This window comes from Macrobrachium nipponense, chromosome 45, assembly GCF_015104395.2.
Source record: "Macrobrachium nipponense isolate FS-2020 chromosome 45, ASM1510439v2, whole genome shotgun sequence".
Taxonomy (NCBI): domain Eukaryota; kingdom Metazoa; phylum Arthropoda; class Malacostraca; order Decapoda; family Palaemonidae; genus Macrobrachium; species Macrobrachium nipponense.
Genome location: NC_061105.1, coordinates 1,349,760 through 1,373,160, shown reverse-complemented (window position 1 = coordinate 1,373,160; position 23,401 = coordinate 1,349,760). Strand labels below are relative to the sequence as shown.

Below are 23,401 nucleotides of genomic sequence, written 5' to 3'. Positions count from 1 at the left end.
GGGTTGAAGAACAAGTATATTATTGGAAATGGGTAAAATATAAGAATTTTAGGGTAATGCAGCTAATACAAAAGATGTTTCCATCAGACCCCTGTAGCCCTTCAGGCACAGGGGCATTGCTTGCCAGTTTTTCTTTTCATCTATTGTGTTTGATATCTTCATCTCCACAATTTCTTACATTTTTTCATTTTGTTCTATTTCCGTTTTCACTCCTTTGAAAATCAATCACTCCTAGCCATGTGCAAGTTGTGGGAGGCATCTGAGGAGTTTGGCTTAATTTACCTAAAAAATGGAAAAAGGATAATATGGTTCGAGTTATTTGCCCATATTAAGAATTGATTCATTTAACAGGTATTGCATTTAAGAGAATAGGCTTAGAGATGGCCAGCACTTGAACTGTATGGAGGAATTTTATTACCCTTTTGGATATGATGTGTATGACACAATTTCTATGTTTGACTATGAAATGTGAATGTTGAAGATGTTGAATATTAAACTGATTTATTATAAATAGATACTCTTTAAGATTTACTGTAGGTGAATTTGATATTGATTTTACTATTTGTAATAGGTATTCCTGATATGCAACTTATTTAATGGAACTAATGGAAAATTTAACATTGAGTTTTAATATAAATCTGTTGGTGTTGATAATAGAAAATGAACTGACTATAGGATTGAAGGGTAAGTGTTCTAAAACTGTTATGTTTTATGAAATGCAAATGGAATTTGCAAGATTTCACTCTTTTGCACTTTTCATTTTTTTTATGAGTTTTGATATTTTAAACACAATTATGCTTGGCATACATTCATGCATGAAAAGGAATGGGAGATTCACAGGAGAGATACTGTGAAGGCATGTGCAGAGATTACTTGTGCACAGTTCCATCCTTGCTTTTTTCGAGAATTGATGAGAATCAAATATAGAAATACTTTGCTGAATTGATTGGCAGTTAAATACTAAGGATGAAGGTAGTATAAGTTTTCAACTATTGATCAGTCTTTAGGGACAACTCATATCCCTGAAATTTTTCAGCCAACTGGAATATTTCTTTGTAGATTTGAATTTATTTCATTATCGTTACAACTTGGTTTCATTTATATTAATTTTTCATCATGAGTATTTATCAAATTTTTTAAAAATTTGTTTCAAAGTTACTTTTATTATAATTACTACCATTTTCTCATTTTTGAGGTTGGGTCTTGGTGAAGCGGATACATGAAATTAACTTTATCCCTCGGGTTAATGGGAACTTGGCACTTTCAGAATTTGGTAAAGTTGCCATATATGACTCAGTATCATTTATAAGCTAATTCATTTCTTTATGGTTTGCTTTTTGACTGCCTAAGGCATTTTGCAATAGTTTTTTTGAGATTGTCATGTGCAGCATTTTATGTCAATATATTTGCATATAAACCAGGCTTGTACCTTTGAAAGTAGTAATTTGAGATGTTCTGGTGCTTCGTTGGGAAGTCAGTCCAAAACTTTATGATCCTAATTGAGCCTGGGAAGTCATTTTTAGTGTCCTTTCAGAAAAAATCTGCCACGTCCTATACACAATATTCATAAGTAATGGTCAAACTACCTGAAATTCATAAACGCAAGGGTCTTCTTTTTCCAGTGTTGGATGCATTTGTATTGAGGACAGTACGTGTTCAGACTGGTAATAAATTGTATTTATTCTCAGAAGCAATGCAATGCAATGCAAGAAATGTTGTGACTAGGAAAATTGTAAGCTATAAAGAGGACTAAATTTCTTAATGCTGATTGTAGCTTTATTGTAGTCTTATATAGTTTCCAAGCAACCCAGCATTGTTTGAAGTGCCAAGTATCCATTAATTTGATTTAAGATTTAGGGCTCAAAACCAAATGTCTAATTGTATGTGTGCTTAGTCATTATTCTTAGATTCAAGCAGGCTTTAAACGATAAGTTGTTCCTATTAACTAATTTAATTAATTTACAATTAGTGGCGTTTTGTAGTAACTAAAAAATTAATATCTCCTTGTTTATAAATGGGAGCCCTGGTAACTTGTGGTATCTCGATGTGCATAATGCTTTGCCCACTTTTAGAGATTTTCAATTCTTGGTATAATATGCTATATTTATACTTCATTAATTTAGGGTGTTGATGATCTTTAAGTGAAGGATTGTAAGGATTTGAGGTTCCTGTTAGGGTTAGTCTTGTGTAAAGTACTATGCTTTTCTCATTATAACTTGTTGCACTAGTATATTAACTAACATTTGGGTACTACAGTTACTAACCTTTTGCACTGTTGTTTATGCGTAGCCCATCGCTCCGGGCCGCATCAGTACCAATGGTGATGATTTGAACAACTCCGTATCGCCTGTTCCTCCCTCCTCCTCACCTCACACCCACATAACCCCTCCCCCCTATGATCTTGGAGGTTCGGCAGAGGATCTAGTGGACTCAGCTGCACGAAAATTCAACAGGGTGGAGGTATGTTAGCTGTTAAAATTTGGATATGTGCCTGCTGGAAATTTGAATTGCTTGTAGTCTTATATTTGTGAAGCATAATGAATACCATGGTTTGTTTTTTTACTTTATTTTTTCTAGTAATCCATTGGTTTGCATGTATATAGATCAGTACAGTACAATTATAACATAGAGGTAGGAGACATCACCCAAATTTGAACAAGAAACCATATGCTCTAACTTAGTTGAAAGCTAGTGAAAACAGACATATGGGATTTGAAATGTTCAAACAAGCCATTTACATTAGCCCACATTTGTGTTCATTACAAGTCATAGATACTTATTTCCTAACTTAAAAGAGTAATTATCTGCTGGCTGGCTATACCGCCCCTTGTATTGAAAGGGAGACTGTGGAAGTGCATGTAAACCTCCTGTATCCTTGATTTACATCTGATTTTGACAATTTTTTGTATTATTTTTATTGCTTTGCAACCTGTGATTAGCAGTTTATGAATAACTAACAAATAATAAAACTTGTGGCTACCCTCTGAGTCATTGGCAATGGATTTGTTTATTTTGTTTTCACTGATGTAAAGGAATTATTGAAATGATTCCACTTCCTATTTCCTACAATGTTATATTTCAGTGACTTTTGGTTGGAAGACACTGCCATTTAACAACACCTAAATGCTTAGTGCACACACTTATGACTAAGTGATGGCTCTCATGCATTGAATTAGTTTATATAATAATATTTAATGTTTGTATTGGCTTTACCTTTTTGTGGTAAGAGTAATGGGAATGAATTTGTATGCCAAAAGTAGTATTGTACTGTACCAGCCTTAGTTGTATTTTTAATACTAATTCAGTAGTGCAAATATTAATGAATGTAAGAAATCAAATTTGCACAAACTTGAAAAGTGATGCAAAGTTGACATTATATATGAAGATGCATATTTCTGTTCCATTGCTGTTATGATTACAGTAGCTTTGGATATATTTTTGTATTCAGGTGTGCCATTCTTACATTAATTTCCCTTGTTCTAGGTAGCAAAAGAGGTGCCGGCAGAGACTCCGAAAAAGATAAGCATGAAAGACCGAATGAAGTTTTTCGAAGACGAGATGAAGAAAGACAGGGAAGGGCCGCCGAAAGGTATCGTAACCCAGGGTTTTATATCTTGCAGGTGTTGAAGTATTCAGTAAGGCATTGTATTGAGTGATGATACCTTTGAATGTATGTCTTGGCTTTCAAGGGCATTCATTGGCAGTTATGTTATTGTTTCATTAGAACCTTTTTTATTTTTGCATGGTGTGTAAATTGTTTCGGTAATTCAAGTTTTCAGCTCACTCTTGAAGTCATTTTTTATGAAGTACTATAACAGTAATTTCAAGAATTTAGCAATAGTACATCATTTAGTTTTGTACTTTTATAAAAATCCTAGAAAATCTCAAAATTTGCATAAACAACAACAATTTAGTATGACATCACCATCATTTAGGCATGTGAACAACAGTCCTTCAAATGTATTGAGATTTTAGTGAAATAGATTAAGTTAGGTGTTTACACTTTGTTATTGTTTGTATATATTTGGGTCCTGTTATTCAAACTGATTTTGACTTGTGCAAACCACTAATAATAGTCTTAATTAATCATATCTGGTCACAGTTATGAGTGAAAGTGACAGTGTTATAGGTCTCCCCTATTGATTAATATCAGTGGGAGAAATCAGTTCAGATTTCATTTTCTGTTAGCCCTCCACTATTTGTTTCATAAAGATTTCCTAACAAAGTGTGTGTATATACATAAATGCCAATGAGTTTTCCAGCATGCAGGTAGAAAACTTCTGTTGACTATGGATAATATTTGTTAAAACTAATTAGTATGGTTGGATAAACATTTAGTGGTACTTCTGTAATATTGGAAAGTGAATTGCTGTTATGGATAGGCTGAGCATAAGATGAGTGATTCAGAGTGAAAGACTTATGGACTCTGTTGTCACATCTCAAAAATCATAGAATCACTTAATGAATCATTCCTCAGAAGTTTTATTTTCCTGAGGCAAAGAAATGTTATTAGACTTCTAGGTTTCAGAACATCCAAAAGGAAAGAACCTATTCTGGATTACTGACAATAACATTACATATATAGCAGAAGTTGATTAGGGTGCGATAAAAATGAAGTTAAATAGCACATATTAACTTTTCTGAAGATGATTTGCAAAGATAGAAATTAATTGAGAAACAGAAGATGCAGTGTTTTCGTGAGCTGAGAAATGCACTACAGGCAGTCCCCGGTTTACGACGGGGGTTCCGTTCTTGAGACGTGTTGTAACCCAAAAAATCGTCGTAAGCCGGAACATCATAAAAAATCCTAAGAAAACCTTACTTTTAATACTTGGGTATATTCAAAACTATGTAAACTGCATTCTTAATGCATTTTTCATTAAAAAAAACCCTTCAGATATTGATTATTTTGCATTTTTGGTGTCATATTTCTTGTGCCAGATGAGCTTTGTAGGCATCATAACCCTGGAAATAATTTCTGATGAATATAATTGAAAAGCGCCTTAACCTCGGAACGTCGTAAGCCAAACCTGTCGTCACCCGGGGACTGCCTGTAGTTACAAAAAGAGAGGTATGATAGCAGAAAATTTAAAACGTGAATTGAAAAATGTAAAGTCCTGTTGCTAACATTTGAATCCAAGAGTGTAAATAAGTACATTGCAAGTTAAGAAAGTTAATGAAATTTATGACTTTAGATATACCGAGATGATCAACAGTTATAGATAAGAAAATAAAGTGACCACTGAATTGTAACTCATGGCCTTAAATAGAAATCAGGTCCATGAAGAAATTAAAATTCAAAATTTGAAATTATCTTAATTATAGAAAATTATAGAAATCCTAGTGTTCAACATGTTTTGAACATTGTCAGTTGCTCTAAATTAGAAATGTAAGGAATTCCAGTCATATTTCAATGCTCTTAATTAAAAATTTAAGTAATGGCAGTTGCTTAAACAATGGAGTGCTAAAAGCCTTTGCTAGAGTGAGCATCCGGGTAGATTTATGATTTCTTGATTAGTTAGTAATATCGATCCTCTGGAAAGGACTAGTTCAAAGCAAGGTTATTGACTACTAAGCACCAGTGTTATATAGGCAGTATGTACGAGTATATACTACCTTGCATCGTTTTATTCCCTGATCAAAATGTGTTTGGCAGTTTGAGTCTTTGTATGCTCAAGTCGAGTATTATGCATAACTGATAGAAGTTTTCCACTTCCATGTTGGCATCATGGCTGGATGTAAATTCTATAAAGAAATTAAAAGAAAAAAATGTTAGCTTGCACTGTAGAGATTGCACTAAATTTTGATGTTATTTTATGTATAGTATTCTAAGATGTTTTAATTTTCATTGTGTAAATAGAATCAGTGTATATATACAGTGAAGTTAAGAATTTTTTATTATTTTTGTTGTTGTACAATAGATAATCTTAGATGTCATTTCTTACTACAGACAAGTGTTTTAGTTGTCATGGCATTTCTTGATGAGAGATTTCTCACAGTCTCTTCCTCTTACCAAACATGAAGATACAGTGTTGTGTGCTGCATGATTGTACATGTTTGACACTGCATGACTTGCTTGTTTACAGAAAACAGGAAGTTCTCCTTCCTGAGCCAGGATGAGGTCGCCAAAATGAAGGAAGACGAAGGTGGGTTTTTGCTTCCTAAGCAACAACTATTTAATTGCATAGTTTCAAACTTGCGATAAAGAATAGATAACATGTTAGAGAAGCTTCTCGTATATTTTTGCTCATTGTAAGATTTTGTTTTGCCCAGATTAGAGTGAGATGAGTATTGAGACAAGTCAGTTCTTAGAAAAAAAAAAAAACTAGTTTGAAGAATTGCATCCTTCCTTTTCTAGTTTGCCAAGCTAACTACTGCATCGTCAAAGTCTGATTGTAAGAGACTGTGTAGCTGCTATTTGCTGCTGCTTGAGATGCAGTTATTGTTTCATGGAAGGAAATCCTATACAGAGTAGTATACATTTCAAGTCCTATCATTAATGCAGATATTAAATAGTAAAGATTATATTCTAATAGATTTTGTTCTGCTTTTTAATGTATATCTGAGATTATAATAAATTCAAGAGATGGTAAAACCTGGCTTAAAAGATTGTGAATGGAAGAAAAGTTGAAATGTCAATATTTCCGGTTTCAAAAACAGGTGTTTATGTGGTAGCTGATTGGTAACAGCTTCCTAAGTTTTCAGTAGCTGACCAAAGTTGGTTGCTAATCGTGCTCCAGTTTTCCTATCTATATAAAGTAAAAGAAAGCAGAAACTTCTATCTTGGTACTTCAGGGATAAGAAAAAAAAAGAACTTTACATTGTATTCAGCATTAGTAAATATCAGATATACAACCAGTTTCATGAACTCGAGTAAAACTTGCAAGTCTTTTATTGAATTATTGTATTGTATATAATGTTGCAGTCTCCACTTAACCCTTAAACGCCGAGCCGCTATTTACCAAAGTGTCTCTCGTATGCCGGCGGCGTTCGGGAGTTAGCACCGAAGCAGAAAAAAAAGTTTTTTTTTTTTTTTTTAAATCACAGCACGCTTAGATTTTAAGATTAAGAGTTCATTTTTGGCTCCTGTTTTTGACATTGCCTGAAGTTTAGTATGCAACCATCAGAAATGAAAAAAATATCATTATCATATATAAATATTGGAATATATGACAGCGCAAAAAAAAAATTTCATATATAATTGTATACAAATTGGGCTGTGAGCAAAACGGTCAAAGCTAAAGAGTTGATTTTTTTCGTTGTATTGTACACTAAATTGCGATGATTTTGATATATAACAAATTTTAAAACAATCAAAGCAACACAGAGAAAATATTGTCACAAAATGATGCACGAATTCGTAACACGCAGACATAAAAAAAGTTTTTAAAAAATTCACCAATCAAAATATTGTGCTAGAGACTTCCTGTTTGTTGCAAAATGAAGGTAAGTGATTAAATATTACTAGACTGTAAGTGTTTTAGCTTACAATTGCAGTTTTTGACCATTTTGATTGAGTTAAAGTTGACCAAAGGTTGAATTTTTTCTATATCGTGATTTATATAAAAATATTTCAAAACTGATAAAAGCTACAACCATGAATTATTTATTTTTTTTGTATTCTACATGAAATTGCACACATTTTCATATATAAAAATTTATGTAATGGCTAATATAAAACGGTGAAAGCATTACGACAAACGGACGAAAGAATTTCTGAGATTTTCGGCAGATTTACCATGCGTAAGGAAAAGTGTTTTTCAAAAATTCACCATAAATCAAAATATTGTGCTAGAGACTTCCAATTTGTTGCATAATGAAGGTAAATGATTTAATATTACTAGAATGTAAGAGTTTGAGCTTACAATTGCGTTTTTCGACCATTTCGGTCGAGTCAAAGTTGACCGAAGGTTGAAATTTTGGCACTTATCATGATTGATATGAAAATATTTCAAAATGATAAAAGCTACAACCATTAGTTATTTTTTTTGTATTCTACATGAAATTGCGCACATTTTCATGTATAAAACTTTATGTGACGGCTAATATAAAACGGTGCAAACATTACAATAAACTGACGAAAGAATTTCCGAGATTCTCGGCAGAGTTACCGTGCGCAGACATAAGTAAAAAAAGTGTTTTTGTACATGCAACTTCCCCGGCAGATATATACTTAGCTAATGTCTCTGACGTCCCGACAGAATTCAAAACTCGCGGCACACGCTACAGGTAGGTCAGGTGATCACCCTCTCCCGCCGCTGGGTGGCGGGAATAGGAACCATTCCCGTTTTCTAATTCAGATTTTCTCTGTCGCTGGTGCTGACAACATCGTTGTTGGTTCCTCCTGCATGGAATTCTTGCTTGCTTTGCTAAGGATTGTTTTTGGTGAAGTATTCATTCTTTGGCTTTGGTATACGCTGATTTGGACCGTTTTTTTTTTATTTGCTTAGGACTTTTCTTCATTATGTCTGATTTTGCACCTGAAACTCGTTTTAGAGTGTGTATGAAAGAAGGATGTAAGGTGAGACTGCCGAAAGCTTCAGTGGATCCTCACACTATTTGTGTTAAATGTAGGGGGAATGAATGCTCAGTTAGTAACACATGTGATGAATGTTTAAGTTTGACTGAAACGCAATGGAAGAGTTTGACTGTGTATGTAAAGAAATTGGAGAAGGATAGAATTAGGAAGGCTTCAGCTAGAAGTTCAAGTAGGTCCTGCTCTATGGATCAGGACAGTCTTTCTAATCCCAATGTAGTTTCTCCTACTTCTAACGTAGTTTCAGCTCCTTCCCCCCGCAGCGAACTCGTAGATTTGTCATCGGAGAAAGCTGCTATGAAAGCGTCGATTCGTAATTTGCAAAGGCAAATACGAGAGATGGAAGGTAAGAGTGAAGTGTGCAGTGTCCTAGGCCTAGACCTCTTTCAGACTCCCATTACCAAGGGAGGAGGAATGTCGAAAGCCGCAAGGGGGATGTAGAGTGTTCCCAATGGTCAGGCGTCCCTTCGGCAGTTCCTATAGACTCGTCCCAGGCTGCCTTGGACCGCTATAGACAAAGCGTCTTTAGGAAGTGTTTTTCCGACTCGGATTCTTCCTCGCCGAGACGCGGATGGAGCTCCGCTTATAAGTCGCGCCCTCTGAAGAGAGCCTGGAAGCCTCCTGCAGGAGACGCGTTAGACTCCAGCCCAGAGCCTTTTCCGGAGTATTCTCCCGCTCAGAAGGAGAGAGCTATGAAGTCTCCTAATTCTTCGCCTGAAGGAATTCGCTCATTGACTAAGAAGTTTTTGGTGGGCCTGCAAGAGCAGTTATCCACGTTGGTAGGCTCTCTTTCCAAGGGGTCTTCTCGCAGGAAGGGCTCCTCTCTTCCAGTCAAGAGCTCTTTTAAGAGACCTTCTTCGAGCCGGCGTTCGGACTTTGGCAGGCGCCTCTCTCCTGTAAGGCGCTCCTCTCCAACGAAATCATTTGACTACGCTGCTTCTTATCGCGAGTCTGCAACTCCGACCAGACGATCTTCTTCTAGTAAGATCCCGCATTCGTCTAGGCGCCCTAGTAAGGGCTCAAGCCCCTCTCCTGGCCAGGATCATCAATCTTTACGTAGGAGTAATGAACGTTTTTCTCCTTATAGGCGCTCTCAGAGGGATAGAAGCACCTCTCCTTGCAATCTTAAGGAACAGGATAGTCTCCGCTCCTCTCGTAGACGCAGAGAGAGCGATGAACAGTTCTCTCCCCCCAGACGCTCTCGGAGAGATTCTAGCGCCTCTCCTAGCAGGCGCCATCATGATACCAGATGTTTTTCTCCTCCCAGGCGAGTTACTCCTTCCAGGCACCCACGGCAGGACACGAGCGCCTCTCCACGCAGGTGCCAAGAGCCTGAGAAGAGCTGGCGGGTACGATGCGCCCTACTTCTGTTAGGCACTCCTTAGGAGATCCAAGTTTTTCCTCTCGCAAGAGTCTTCGAAAAGAAGTAAGCTCCTCTCCGGGCAGGAGCCAGGATGAGAGCAGGCGCTTTTCTACCCCAAGGCGCGTAGCGCCTGATAGGCGCCAACGACGTGAAGCTAGCGCCTCTCCCCGCAGGCGCCAAGAGCCTGGAAAGAGATTGTTACTGGATTCTCACCCTACTCCTGGTAGATTCGCCTGCAAAGACGCAAGCTCTTCCCCTCTCAGACAAGAGCCTTTGAGAAGCGGCAGTCGTTCTTCTCCTGCTAGGCCCCTTCCTGTAGAAGCTAGTTCTTCTGTGGATAGAATCGCTTCGGAAAGTGGACTCCCTTCCTCTTCTAAGCTTCCTTCGAAGGATAAGAGCCCCTCTCCTTCTAGGACTCCTTCTCCGAAGAGAACTTCTTCCCCTAATGCTACCTTGGAAGAGGTTTCCGAGATGAAGCGCCTAAAGTTGCGGGCGTCTCGGATTACAAGAGGCTGGCAGCCCTGCTTCTTCAAGAGTTCGGGGACTCGCTTCGCCCAGCGGATCCTCCTTCACCAGGATCACTCCTTTCAAGCACCAAACTTTCGAAGTCGCCTTCATTCGTTAAGATGCGTCCGACACTTTCTATGAAGAAAGCCATCAAGAGCTTAGAGAGCTGGCTCCTCTTTAAGAAAGAAGCGGGCAAGACTGTTTTTTCCTGCCCTCCTTCGAAGTTGGCAGGTAAGCCAGGTGTCTGGTATGACACTAAAGAACCAATGGGATTGGGCCTTCCTTCTTCAGCGGATGCCAACTTTTCAGCTCTTGTGGATTCTTCTAGGAGACGCTCTCTTCTATTGGCGAAGGCTTCTTGGGGAATGTGCGAGATGGACCATTTGCTTAAAGGTCTATTTCGCACACTTGAAGTTTTCAATTTTATGGGTTGGGCCCTGGGAGCCCTGGCTAAGAGAGCACAGGATCCAGACTTTGTATCTATGGAGGTTTTAATGAGTGTTCTTTCTTGTCTAGATAAGGCCTTGATGGATGGATCTACGGAAGTGGCTTCTCTCTTTGGATCTGGAGTCCTTAAAAAGAGATCTGTTTACAGTTCCTTTTTGGCGAAATCAGTATCTCCTCTACAAAGAGCCTCCTTGCTGTATTCGCCCCTGTTGAGTCACCTGTTTCCACAAGAGACCGTGAAGGACATATCGAGATCATTATCAGAGAAGGCAATGCAAGATCTTCTTGCGCAGTCGGCGAAGAGACTGAAACCGGCAGTCCCTTTAACTAAAAGAGAGAAGCCTGCCTTTCAGCAGCCCTTTCGAGGGAGAACGACTTCTAGACCCTCTCTTAGGAGTAGGAGGCCAGTCAAGAGAGGAAGATCGGCACGCAAACCCTTCACTAAACCACAATGAGACAGTAGTCCTCCAGACTACAGTAGGAGCCAGACTTCTGAAGTTTGCGAAAGTCTGGGCTCAGAGGGGGGCGGACACCTGGTCCCTCTCTATCCTCGAGTCCTCGAGAGAGGATACCTTATCCCCTTTAGGGAGAAACCTCCCTTAACAACAACTCCAAGGGAGTTAACAGCAAGATACCGAGATCCTTTGAGAAGCCAGGCCCTGCTACAACTCGTAGAAGAAATGATGGACAAGGAGGTGATAGAAAGTGTTCAAGACCTTCAATCTCCGGGATTTTACAACCGTCTTTTTCTTGTACCAAAAGCCTCAGGGGGGTGGAGACCAGTCCTGGACGTAAGTGCCCTGAATCGCTTCATTGTCAAGACGAAGTTCACGATGGAAACTACATCCTCCGTCCTTGCAGCTCTTCGTCCAGGTGATTGGATGGTGTCCCTGGACCTTCAGGATGCCTATTTCCATGTGCCTATCCATCCTTCGTCCAGGAGGTACCTAAGATTCATGGTACAGGGCAAAGTTTTTCAATTTCGAGCCCTATGCTTCGGTCTTGCCACGGCCCCTCAAGTGTTCACGGGTCTGATGAGGAATGTCGCTCATTGGCTACATTTCGAAGGAGTAAGGATCTTGCTGTATCTCGACGATTGGCTGATCCGTGCCCAGTCAAAGGATCGCTGTCTGGAGGACTTGAAATTAACACTGGACCTAGCTCAGTCCCTAGGACTGTTAATAAACCTCGGGAAGTCCCAGATGAATCCCCAGCAAAGCATTGTCTATCTGGGGATTCTGATGGATTCTCGGGTTTTCGTGCGTATCCATCAAAGGAACGACAGGAGAGATGTTTACAGAAAGTGAAGACTTTCCTAGAGAAAGAACAATGTTCTGCGATGGACTGGAAGAGTCTTCTGGGGACCCTTTCCTCGTTGGAACAGTTCGTTTCTCTAGGGAGGCTGCACTTAAGACCCCTACAATTCTTCCTTAGGGAGAATTGGGATCAGAAGCACCAAGACCTTTCGGACTCATTTCGGCTCTCAAAGAGAATAAAGGAGGACCTCAGTTGGTGGTTAGAGCCAAACAGACTCAACCAAGGACTCTCCCTGCAGTTGTCGAGCCCTCGCCTAGTGTTATTTACAGACGCCTCGGAACTAGGATGGGGAGCAACTCTAGGCTCGAGAGAAGTGTCAGGCACCTGGAGTGGGGAACAGGTGTCCTGGCACATCAACAAGAAGGAACTAGCAGCAGTGCATCTAGCTCTCGTTCACTTCGAACCTCAAGTCTTGGGCTCCGTTTTGCAAGTAAACTCAGACAACACGACAGCTCTAGCCTACATAAGGAAGCAGGGAGGGACCCACTCATTCTCCCTTTTCGAGAAAGCGAGGGAGCTTCTTCTTTGGACCGAGGAACAGAAAATAACTCTCCTAACCAGGTTTATCCAAGGGGAAAAGAACGTAAGAGCAGACCCTCTGAGCAGAAGGGATCAAGTCCTTCCCACGGAATGGACTCTGCATTCAGAAGTGTGCAACAAGATCTGAAACCTCTGGGGGAGACCCAATATCGACCTCTTCACAACGCATTGGAATGCGAGACTGGAGAACTACTGCTCACCAATATCAGATCCAAGGGCAGTGGCAGTAGACGGTCTCCTTCTAAATTGGGAGGGGATCGACGGGTACGCTTTTCCTCCTTTCAAGATTCTAGGAGAGGTAGTAAGAAAGTTCATCTCTTCAGAGGGAGCAAAACTGACCCTCATCTCTCCATTCTGGCCAGCTCAAGATTGGTTCACAGAGGTACTGGAATGGATGATAGATTTCCCGAGGTCCCTTCCACTGCGGAACGATCTTCTCAAACAGCCCCACTTCGACAGATACCACAAAAACCTCCCCGCTCTCAGTCTGACTGCCTTCAGACTGTCGAAGGACTCGTCAGAGTGAGGGGGTTTTCACGCAATGCTGCAAAGGCTATTGCAAGAGCCAGAAGACCTTCAACTCTATGCGTGTACCAGTCGAAGTTGGGAGGTTGTTCGAAAGAAGGCGACCAGGGCCCAGAAGTATCCTCTTCCAGTACCTCTGTGACGGAAATAGCTGACTTTCTCCTTTATTTGAGGGAAAAATGCAATCTGGCTGATACCACAATAAAAGGATATAAGAATGCTTTCCTCTGTTTTCAGACATAGGGGCCTTAATATCTCGAAGGACAAGGATCTACATGACTTGATAAGGTCCTTAGAAACCTCGAAGTCCAAGACTATAAGACCACCTAGTTGGAACCTGGATGTGGTTCTTAAATACTTAATGTCCGAGAAGTTCGAACCTCCTCATGCTTCCTCTTTCAGAGACTTGACCAGGAAGTCTCTCTTTCTCTTTGCACTAGCTTCTGCTAAGAGGGTTAGTGAGCTTCAGGCTTTAGAAAGGAACAGTGGGCTTTAAGGAAGACTCTGCGGTATGCTCCTTTAATCCCTGTTCTTAGCAAAGAACGAAAACCCCTCTAAGCCATGGCCAAGGACTTTTGAGATTAAGGGACTGTCCTCTTTGGTAGGGATAGACTTAGAAAGGACCTTGTGTCCAGTCAGGATACTCAAGTTCTACTTAGAAAGGAAGAAGCTACTTGGTGGAAATGTGGATAGTCTTTGGTGCTCGGTAAGAAATCCTAAGAGAGCAATTTCTAAGAATGCCCAAGCGTTTTTTATTAGACGTGATTAGAGAAGCTCATGCTTCCTGTGAAGAGGAACACTTAAAACTCCTAAGAGTCAAAGCTCATGAGGTCAGAGCTGTAGCTACCTCTTTAGCTTTTCACAGGAATATGTCTCTACAGGCACTTGTCGAGTCCACCTACTGGAGATGCAATTCAGTTTTTGCATCGAGTTACTTAAGAGACGTGCGAGTCACTTATGATAAGTGCTTCTCCCTCGGACCGTACGTGTCTGCGGATTCGTTGCTGGGGCAGGGAGCTGAAGCTAATCCTTTATAGTTAGTTAAATTAGGAAATTTTAATTTTTAATTTTTTGGTGTTGTGTTTTTTGGTTGATTGGAAGGGCATTTGGGAATGTGCCACTTTCAAATCGTAGTGTTAACAATAGTAGTGTGGTCAGGTGGTCGGGATTGGCTTTCGTGCTCCTTGTTAGTTGTTTGGACCTAAGCTCTGTCATGTAAGAGGGTTAGTCCCCGTTGACATGATGAAGGTGAAGGCTCTGCCATATAAGTGGGTTTATCCCCATTGGTATGATCCGAGACAAGGCTCTGTCAAATAAGCGAGCTGGCCCCCATTGACAAGACCCAGAAGAACTGTCAGTAACAGGTCTCATCCTCACTGAATTTCTGGAGGCAAGCAGACTCATAGACAGTAATCATGAAGTCTTCTGCCCAATCAGGTAGGAACCAAGGTATTTTATGTTACCTACAATAGATGTTGTTTCCCTGTTTTTCATTTATTTTTTTTTTTTTATTAGTGTTTAGCTATCTCTTACCCTCCGCCAAGGGTGCCAATCAGCTAAGTATATATCTGCCGGGGAAATTGCATGTACAAAAATTATATTGTTAAGATACAATAAAGTTTTGTACATACTTACCCGGCAGATATATACGATTAATGGCCCACCCAGCCTTCCCTCAGGAGATAGGTGGAAGAGAAAATCTGAATTAGAAAACGGGAATGGTTCCTATTCCCGCCACCCAGCGGCGGGAGAGGGTGATCACCTGACCTACCTGTAGCGTGTGCCGTGAGTTTTGAATTCTGTCGGGACGTCAGAGACATTAGCTAAGTATATATCTGCCGGGTAAGTATGTACAAAGCTTTATTGTATCTTAACAATATCATTTTTCAAATATTCACCATAAATCAAAATATTGTGCTAGAGACTTCCAATTTGTTGCAAAATGAAGGTAAATGATTGAATATTACTAGAAGTAAGAGTTTTAGCTTACAATTGCGTTTTTCGACCATTTCGGTCGAGTCAAAGTTGACCGAAGGTTGAAATTTTGGCACTTATCGTGATTTATATGAAAATATTTCAGATGATAAAAGCTACAACCATGAGTTATTTTTGTTGTATTCTACATGAAATTGTGCACATTTTCATATATAAAAATCTATGTAACGGCTAATATACAAAGGTACAAAAATTACGACAAAGTGACAAAAGAATTTATGAGATGTGTCGCTGATGCTTTTTAGTGTGAGAAGAAAGAAATTCGCGCCTGGGTAACGCTTGTAAACAAAACAACAGCTTGATCCGTGAACTCTTAGCATCCCTCAAGGCACGTGATTTAAAATTTTTCGCAAACTAGGCCTATAACTATTTTTCCGCGAATATTTAAAAAAACTTTTTGTCGTTGACGTATCATACGTCAATTAAGCACCCGTCCAGTCGGCGTTTAAGGGTTAATGCAGTATATGTAATGCTGAAGGTGTTGAGCCTCATTATTCAACACATGAAAGAACAGGGAAATGACTAGAGCCATATTTTATTTTGATCACTCATCACCTAGAACTATATACCAGAGGTATAATAATTAGCTCTAAATCCAGACCCCTTTAATGAGAGAAATATTTCATACAACTTTGGGTGCAGGTAGACAAGCTCTATTATTGCTGTTATTATCATTTTTATTATTGTTAAGAAATTCACAGTTCAGTGAAAACAAAGTGTTTAAAAAATATCCACAATTATATATAAAGATATATTTCTATTTAAAAATATAAAACAAAGACTTTCGAACTCATTAGTGTGACGTTAAAATGTAATGAAGAGGATAGTTTCCCTCGAAGAGCATCTAAAAAGGTGGGCGGGGCGAGAAAATAATGACAGCCCATCATCGAAGTGCTGGTTCGTGTTTTAGGTAATCCCAAACTCAACAGGCAGTTGCGCCAACCTCCTCGATCTCCGAACCTGCGAAGTTGCTCCTGCTTGCACTGCATAGGTGCCATAGTCGGAAACATCAGCTGGGACGTCAGCTGTCTGGAGAGAGAGGGGAAGAGGAGGCAGAGCATCAGGGTTCACATGGTCAACGTCAGTTTTAAAATTAAATTCTTTTAAGTATTGCCTGGCAATATAAAGGGTCTTCATTGGTAAATGAATTATTATCCTCAAAAGATATTCCTATGTTTATAGCGGCGCCTTCAACTAGTCTATGATCTTCATGCACAGGGCAGCGCTTTGGTGGCTCACAGTTTTAATTTAGACCTCAGAATCAATTGGGATGATGCACAAATTATTTTTAAAAGCGACGATTCTTACGTGAGAAGACTAGTTGAAGGCGCCGCTGTAAACATGGGAATATCTTTTGAGGATAATAAGTCATTTACCCATGAAGACCCTTTTATAAACAGTTTCATTGCCAGGCAATACTTAAAAGAATCTAATTTTAAAACTGACATTGACCATGTGAACCCTGATGCTCTGCTTCCTCTTCCCCTCTCTCTCCAGATAGCCAACGTCCCAGTGGATGTTTCCGACTATGGCACCTATGCAGTGCAAGCAGGAGCAACTGCCTGTTGAGTTTGGGATTACCTAAAACACGAACCAGCACTTCGATGATGGGCTGTTATTATTTTCTCGCCCTGCCCACCTTTTTAGATGCTCTTCGGAGGGAAACTATCCTCTTCATTACATTTTAATGTCACACTGATGAGGAACACCGTTCAGGTGTTCGAAAGTCTTTGTTTTATATTTTTACATAGAAATATATTTTTATATATAATTGTGGATATTTTTTAAACATTTTTATTATTGTTCAGAGGTTGAACCCTGTTCATATGGAACTAGGCCACAGGGCCATTGCCTTGAAATTCAAGCTTCCAAAGAATGTGTAATAGATGGTAACAGGAAATACAGAAATGGAGATCAGTTATCAGAGTGAAAAATTTGGTGGGCCATCCCTGTATTTTCCAAGCTATTACAAACTCTAATAAAATACTGTGTGCTGGAATAGCTTGAGTGCAGTGAAAATGATAATGTGAAAATTTTTATTGTTCCCACTTGTTTCTCGAGTGTCAGGCCCGTTACACTTCTAAATGTGAAAATTTTTATTGTTCCCACTTGTTTCTCGAGTGTCAGGCCCGTTACTCTTCTAAATGTGAAAATTTTTATTGTTCCCACTTGTTTCTCGAGTGTCAGGCCCGTTACACTTCTAAAACCTGTGTTTATAATTTTCCATTTTCCCAAATATTTATGTTGGAAGATAGTGATTAGACAGCTGATTGTAATTACAGGTAGAATAGTAAGTGTGATTTAAAACCCCATTTTGCAAGCAACCTAAGTAAAATTAAACTCTTAGGTACATACTTTTTCTGATGATTGGTTTTGTATCTTTTTAAACTTTACATTTTGAAGTAATGACTCATTAGTAGTCATGGCTCTGTACTCTTTGTAGTAAATTATTTTCATTCCTATTTTTATATTAAATATTTGAATTAGGTTAGAAGAGACAAAAAATTTAATAAGGAAATATCATAAGTTGCTGGATTGTCAGTTTTCAGACAAAAGAAAGCTATTTCTGAGATGGATTTTTTAAGTAAAACATGGTATCGTTGATGAAGTAGATTAATATGGTATTTTTTCACTTCCTGTTAATTACTTTTTCAAAATAAATTACTTTTGCTCTTGTTTATTTTGCTATAAAAGTATAATGTTTGTATATTTGCTGTTTTTTATGGCGCTTTTTCTGATTTGCTTATTCACTTTCTTAGATCGACGAGTTGCTAGCATGACTCCTGATCAGCTAGCCAATCTTTCTCGGTTAGATGACGTGGAGGAAATGGCAGATGATCTTGCTCAACAATTTGGTGTAGTAGTAACCAGTGATTACGACCATCGAAGATACAATGACATTGATATTTTGGCTGGCCTCAATGAAGCTAATGAAAAAGAATATTCCATACAGTAAGTTCTGAGTGGTCTGTTTATGATTATTTTTATTTTCTCAGATATTAAAAAATTGGATTTTATTTATTGTTCCGCTTGTGACTTTTTTCAGGTTGTGTAAGAGAATATGGATTTATCAGAGTTAGTGATTCTGGAATGTCAGAAGTAATTGGTTAAATATTTTAGAAAATGCTAAAAATTTATTGCTTATCCAGGACCCAGCTTTTCATTCAGAATTCGATGTAATCATTTCAGGGCAAACAGTGAAAGTGTTCAGCCTGTTATTCGAACAGCAAAAGCTGAGAGAAGAGCTCAGTGTAGGGAAAACCAGTCGGCAGATGAAGAAGAACAGCTTTCTCCAGCAGACAAAAGAAGAGCAGAAGCAGAGAAGAAAGCAGCATGGAGACAAGCTCGCTTGAAAAGTTTGGAAAATGTTAGTTGAAATTCCTCATATTAACAAAGTATTCAGTTCTTCATATACAGTTATTTAGCTGACTAGCAATGTGTGAATAGCAACAAAAGGAGAGGCTAGTTGGAGTGATTTCAGTGTCACTTCTCATTTGAAAAGAAATCCTTTTGAGGGTGTAGATATATCAGAAGAACATTCATAATAGGACTGAGTAGGTAAAAAGAAAGAAACTGAAATTATAGCTAGAAAAATTCAAAGTAAAAAATAAAAGGCCAGTGTTGGATGCAAAGTTATGATAATATACAACACTTCAATTTTTTTTCCATCAAATTTTGAGTTATAAGGCTAAGCCAGTGGTGGGTTTAGATTTTTAAACAAAATTTATTGAATATGATTTTTCAGTGAACGCAAGAAAGTTACACATGATAAAGATTGACTTTATACACATGATAAAGATTGACTTTATAAACTGGCAGAATATTAAATCCAAGGAGTTAACAAGCGTGATCTCCTTTTCAGGATGCTATGCAAGCACAGTATGTTATAGAGAAATACAGCCAGTTGTCAGACACAGCCAATGGTAAGTAGATATATCTTTAATTTCCTTTTTCAATTACTGATGAACCAAGGCTTCTCTGTTTGTAATCTTAAAACTATGAACAATTACTGAAAGTTGCAGTTAAGGTAGGAGTAAACATGAATTTTTGGCAGCGATATAATTTCTCTTATGACATCATTGATCATGTGCTAATACGTTGGCTCGCTTCGTTCCTGCCATGATTTTGGAATGTTACTCTACTACTGAACACAACAAGGGTGCTTCTTAAATGTAATGTAAATTGGAAGTGTTAATTTGGGTTGTGAGAGGTTTTCCAAATTAAAGAAATTACTATACTGTCATTTCACCATCGTAAGTATGATACCATATTTAACAGAAAAATTTGAGAGTAGTAAAGGGGGAAAGAAAATTTGAGGGGAAATGGATTGCATTTTTATACAGAACTTAATTTGATCTTTTTATATATGGTATTTTTGTATCATCATCATTAGCATTTTAATATATTTTAAAGCAGTTTATGTTATGTTCTTTAAAAATATGCATTATCTATAATTAGAATTGGAGCATCTTTCAGTTTATTTCTAACAAAGCTTGTCTATTGCAATATTGCTCAGTGTGCGTAACCTTGATTACTCTTATCGCAAATATTTAACCCCATGTGTCCTTGTTCATTTTTATAAAGTGTTTTGATGTTTGAGATTTATCATAGTGGCTTTTAAAGCTACAATTAACAATAATTTGCTTTTGCAACGTACTTTATAGTAATTCAACTATATACGTATATTTACTCTAGATGTATGTCTGTGCTTTATTTCCATCAAGAAAATACAGCAATACATTTTAATTCATTCTACTCTCTGCTTGTCTGTATTTTAACTTTCAAACATTTCTCTTAAGTATTGCACAAAAGTTTTCTTGTCAAGATATTCAATATGTCATCTGTAAAATTAGATTTTCCATTCCCCTTTCTGTCCAAGGATAATATTTTCAAATTTCCTTGTATTTTGTGTCTTTCTTACTGTGAAATGTCTTATGTCTGAATGCTGTGTATGTCTGCCCCCCTTCCAGAATCTAAAAATGACAACTCCTTAAATAACTACAACATCTTGGATCAAGAGAATAATATGCCCGTAAGTAAACATTGCTTACTTGCGCTCACAAAAGCAGTGTAGTTGTTAGTTGTAACAAGTAGTTTTACCTGCTTCAGTGTGTCGGCCATTTGGTGTTTTGAGTAGTGTTAGGATATACACTTATCATGCCTGAGTTACTTCTAGAAAGTTTAGCTGGTTGTGGCTTTAACATTAATTTTGTTTTACTGGCCATTAATAGAGCATAATAAACAACACAAAAAAAGCATGATTCTTTTTAAGGATTCATATACGTATTTACAATAATTTGATTGTGTAGCAGCTTTAGTTATGTTTTCCTGAAAATATACAAACCTAAACTGACCCTGTAAATAACAAATTATAAGTGTTATTTTATGTGCCTATTGCAAGGAAACACCATGCTTTCTATGTTATAGCTCACAATAACTACCAAAATGAAACATGATAATATATTTATAAAGGGCATGTCTGATAATCTCCTGGGTTTTAATAAGGAATACAGTGGGTACTTTTAAGTGTATAGAGTAAGTGTAGTATTCTAGTAATTGAAGTATGCTATACATTTTGAAATCCTCAGAGACATTTAACATGCATGTTGTTTTTAATTGCGTATGATGTGTAAAAGTTAAACTTATTTAATCCTGCATAAGCTAAGAGGTTAACACAGGTAGTTCAGCAATACTATGCGTTTTTTCTTCTGATTGCAAGATATAAACAGTAATCTTAATTTGTAACAGAGAACAGTGAATTCTTTGCCCGAAAACTTTATGAAAGGAATGCTCAATTTTGAAGACTAAAATTTTAAACAGAAATTTTCAGTTTAGTAAAATTAATTTTGATTTCCTTAGCTAATAGTTGGCACCTTTAAAGAATTCATTGATTACTCACAATCTACCTTTCTTTCTCTCCTGTAAGGGGGAGGTAGAACAGTTAGACTTTGGAATCTTCATCATAATGTAACATTGCCTGACTTTGATACTTACACTTCAGTGCATGATTTTTCCATGGATCATTGTTGGGATTTGTTCATACAGGGATACAAATCTTTACTTTATATAAATGGAGTATCTAGTGTGCATTGTACACAATACCTGTGTACTGACTAACTAACAACAGAGTAATGCAGCTATGTCTGGGTGTCTGCTCTGACCTCTCATGGCCTACCCACACCATTTTGTTTCCAGTTGCGATTCCATTTGGTTGTACGTACATTCATGCTTGTGATGCACCATGTACTATTGGCATTCTTGTGAAATTCCTGTGTAATTTTCATGTTATGATTCTCATTTAACTACCTCTTGTTTGAGTGTAACTTTGGGGGTTGTGTCAGAACTACGATGCAGAGGAGGAAGTAGTCGCAGTCCTGAGAGATGGTTACAGACTTTCTTTCGGGGAAAACCAGCCCCTATCTCACGCTGGAACCAATCCCCTTCCCATCGCACAGGACTGAGTTGGCCAAGGGGAAGGCCCTACATGTGGAGAGGAGAGTTATGCTGCAAGAAGGGCAATCGAGGTAGTGGAGGAGCAGTCACTGGGGTTCTACAGTTGACAGTTATTGATAGAGAAAGTCTTAGAGGGTTGGAGGCTGGTAATAGATATCTACTCTTTATGGCTTCCTGCTGCAGACACCATTCTTGACAGAGAAAAGCCCCTACCAATTCAAGGGTCTCTGCTTAGGTTAAGTGACAGCTCTGTGTGTGTTCACAAGGATATTTCAACTGGTGTCAACCTGGTCCCACACCCAGGGTTTGAGAGTGAGGAAGAGCCTAGACAATTGGCTGATTCTAGCATCATCAGGGCAACAGCTGCTTGTTTGTCTGTCGGTACACAGCCAACATGCATAGTGTGCATTTGATACTCCATTCATGAAAAGCAGTTTGTATCCCTAGGAAAAATACAAATTACTAGTATTAACCCTTAAACTCCGAGCCAGTATTTCCGAAAGTGTCTCCCATATGCCGGCGGAGTTCGGGAGTGAGCACCGAAGCAGAAAAATTTTTTTTTTCAAAAAATCACAGCACGCTTAGTTTTCAAGATTAAGAGTTCATTTTTGGCTCCTTTTTTTTGTCATTGCCTATATGCAACCATCAGATATGAAAAAAAAATCATTATTATATATAAATATTGGAATATATGACAGCACGAAAAAAAAATTCATATATAATTGTATACAAATTGCACTATGAGCAAAACGGTTAAAGCTAATGAGTTATTTTTTTTCGTTGTATTGTACACTAAATTGTGATGATTTTGGTATATAACAAATTGTAAAACGATCAAAGCATTACAGAGAAAATATTATCACAATATGATGCATGAATTTGTAACGCGTGGACGTAAAAAAAGTTTTTTTCAAAAATTCACCATAAATCGAAATATTGTGCTAGAGACTTTCTGTTTGTTGCAAAATGAAGGTAAATGATTGAATATTGCTAGAATGTAAGAGTTTTAGCTTATAATTGCGTTTTTCGACCATTTCAGTCGAGTCAAAGTTGACCAAAGGTTGAAATATTGGCACTTATCGTGATTTATATGAAAATATTTCAAAACTGGTAAAAGCCACAACCATGTGTTGTTTATTGTTGTATTCTACATGAAATTGCACACATTTTCATATATAAAACTTTATGTAACGGCTAATATAAAACAGTGCAAACATCACGACAATCTGACGAAAGAATTTCTGATTTTTTCGGCAGAGTTACCGCATGGACGTAAGGAAAAAGTTTTTTTTTCAAAAATTCACCATAAATCAAAATATTGTGCTAGACTTCCAATTTGTTGCAAAATGAAGGTAAATGATTGAACATTACTAGAATGTAAGAGTTTTAGTTTACAATTGCGTTTTTCGACATTTCGGTCAAGTCAAAGTTGACCGAAGGTTGAAATTTTGCCACATCGTTATTTAATGAAAATATTTCAAAACTGATAAAAAGTTACACCCATGGGTTGTTTTTTGTTGTATTCTACATGAAATTGCGCACATTTTCATATATAAAACTTTATGTAACGGCTAATATAAAACGGTGCAAACATTACAACAATCTGACAAAAAAATTTCTGATTTTTTCGGCAGAGTTACCGCGCGGACGTAAGGAAAAAGTTTTTTTTTCAAAAGTTTACCATAAATCAAAATATTGTGCTAGAGACTTCCAATTTG

At 37.9% G+C, this 23,401-nt stretch overlaps 1 protein-coding gene across 13 annotated transcripts in view; it reads left to right on the top strand.

The window, feature by feature from the left end:
* Window positions 1-23,401, top strand: part of LOC135214262 (protein lap4-like) — a 225,576-nt gene that overhangs the window by 159,807 nt on the left and 42,368 nt on the right. For 9 of the 13 annotated variants that reach the window (XM_064248366.1, XM_064248365.1, XM_064248360.1 and 6 more), the window contains 7 exons: window positions 2,290-2,460; window positions 3,484-3,589; window positions 6,087-6,146; window positions 17,990-18,182; window positions 18,420-18,597; window positions 19,093-19,153; window positions 20,201-20,262. In XM_064248366.1, the coding sequence (XP_064104436.1) occupies window positions 2,290-2,460; window positions 3,484-3,589; window positions 6,087-6,146; window positions 17,990-18,182; window positions 18,420-18,597; window positions 19,093-19,153; window positions 20,201-20,262 (831 nt within the window). The remainder of the gene's footprint in view (window positions 1-2,289; window positions 2,461-3,483; window positions 3,590-6,086; window positions 6,147-17,989; window positions 18,183-18,419; window positions 18,598-19,092; window positions 19,154-20,200; window positions 20,263-23,401) is intronic. The other 4 variants (XR_010314317.1, XM_064248367.1, XM_064248362.1 and 1 more) reach the window with 4 other exon arrangements.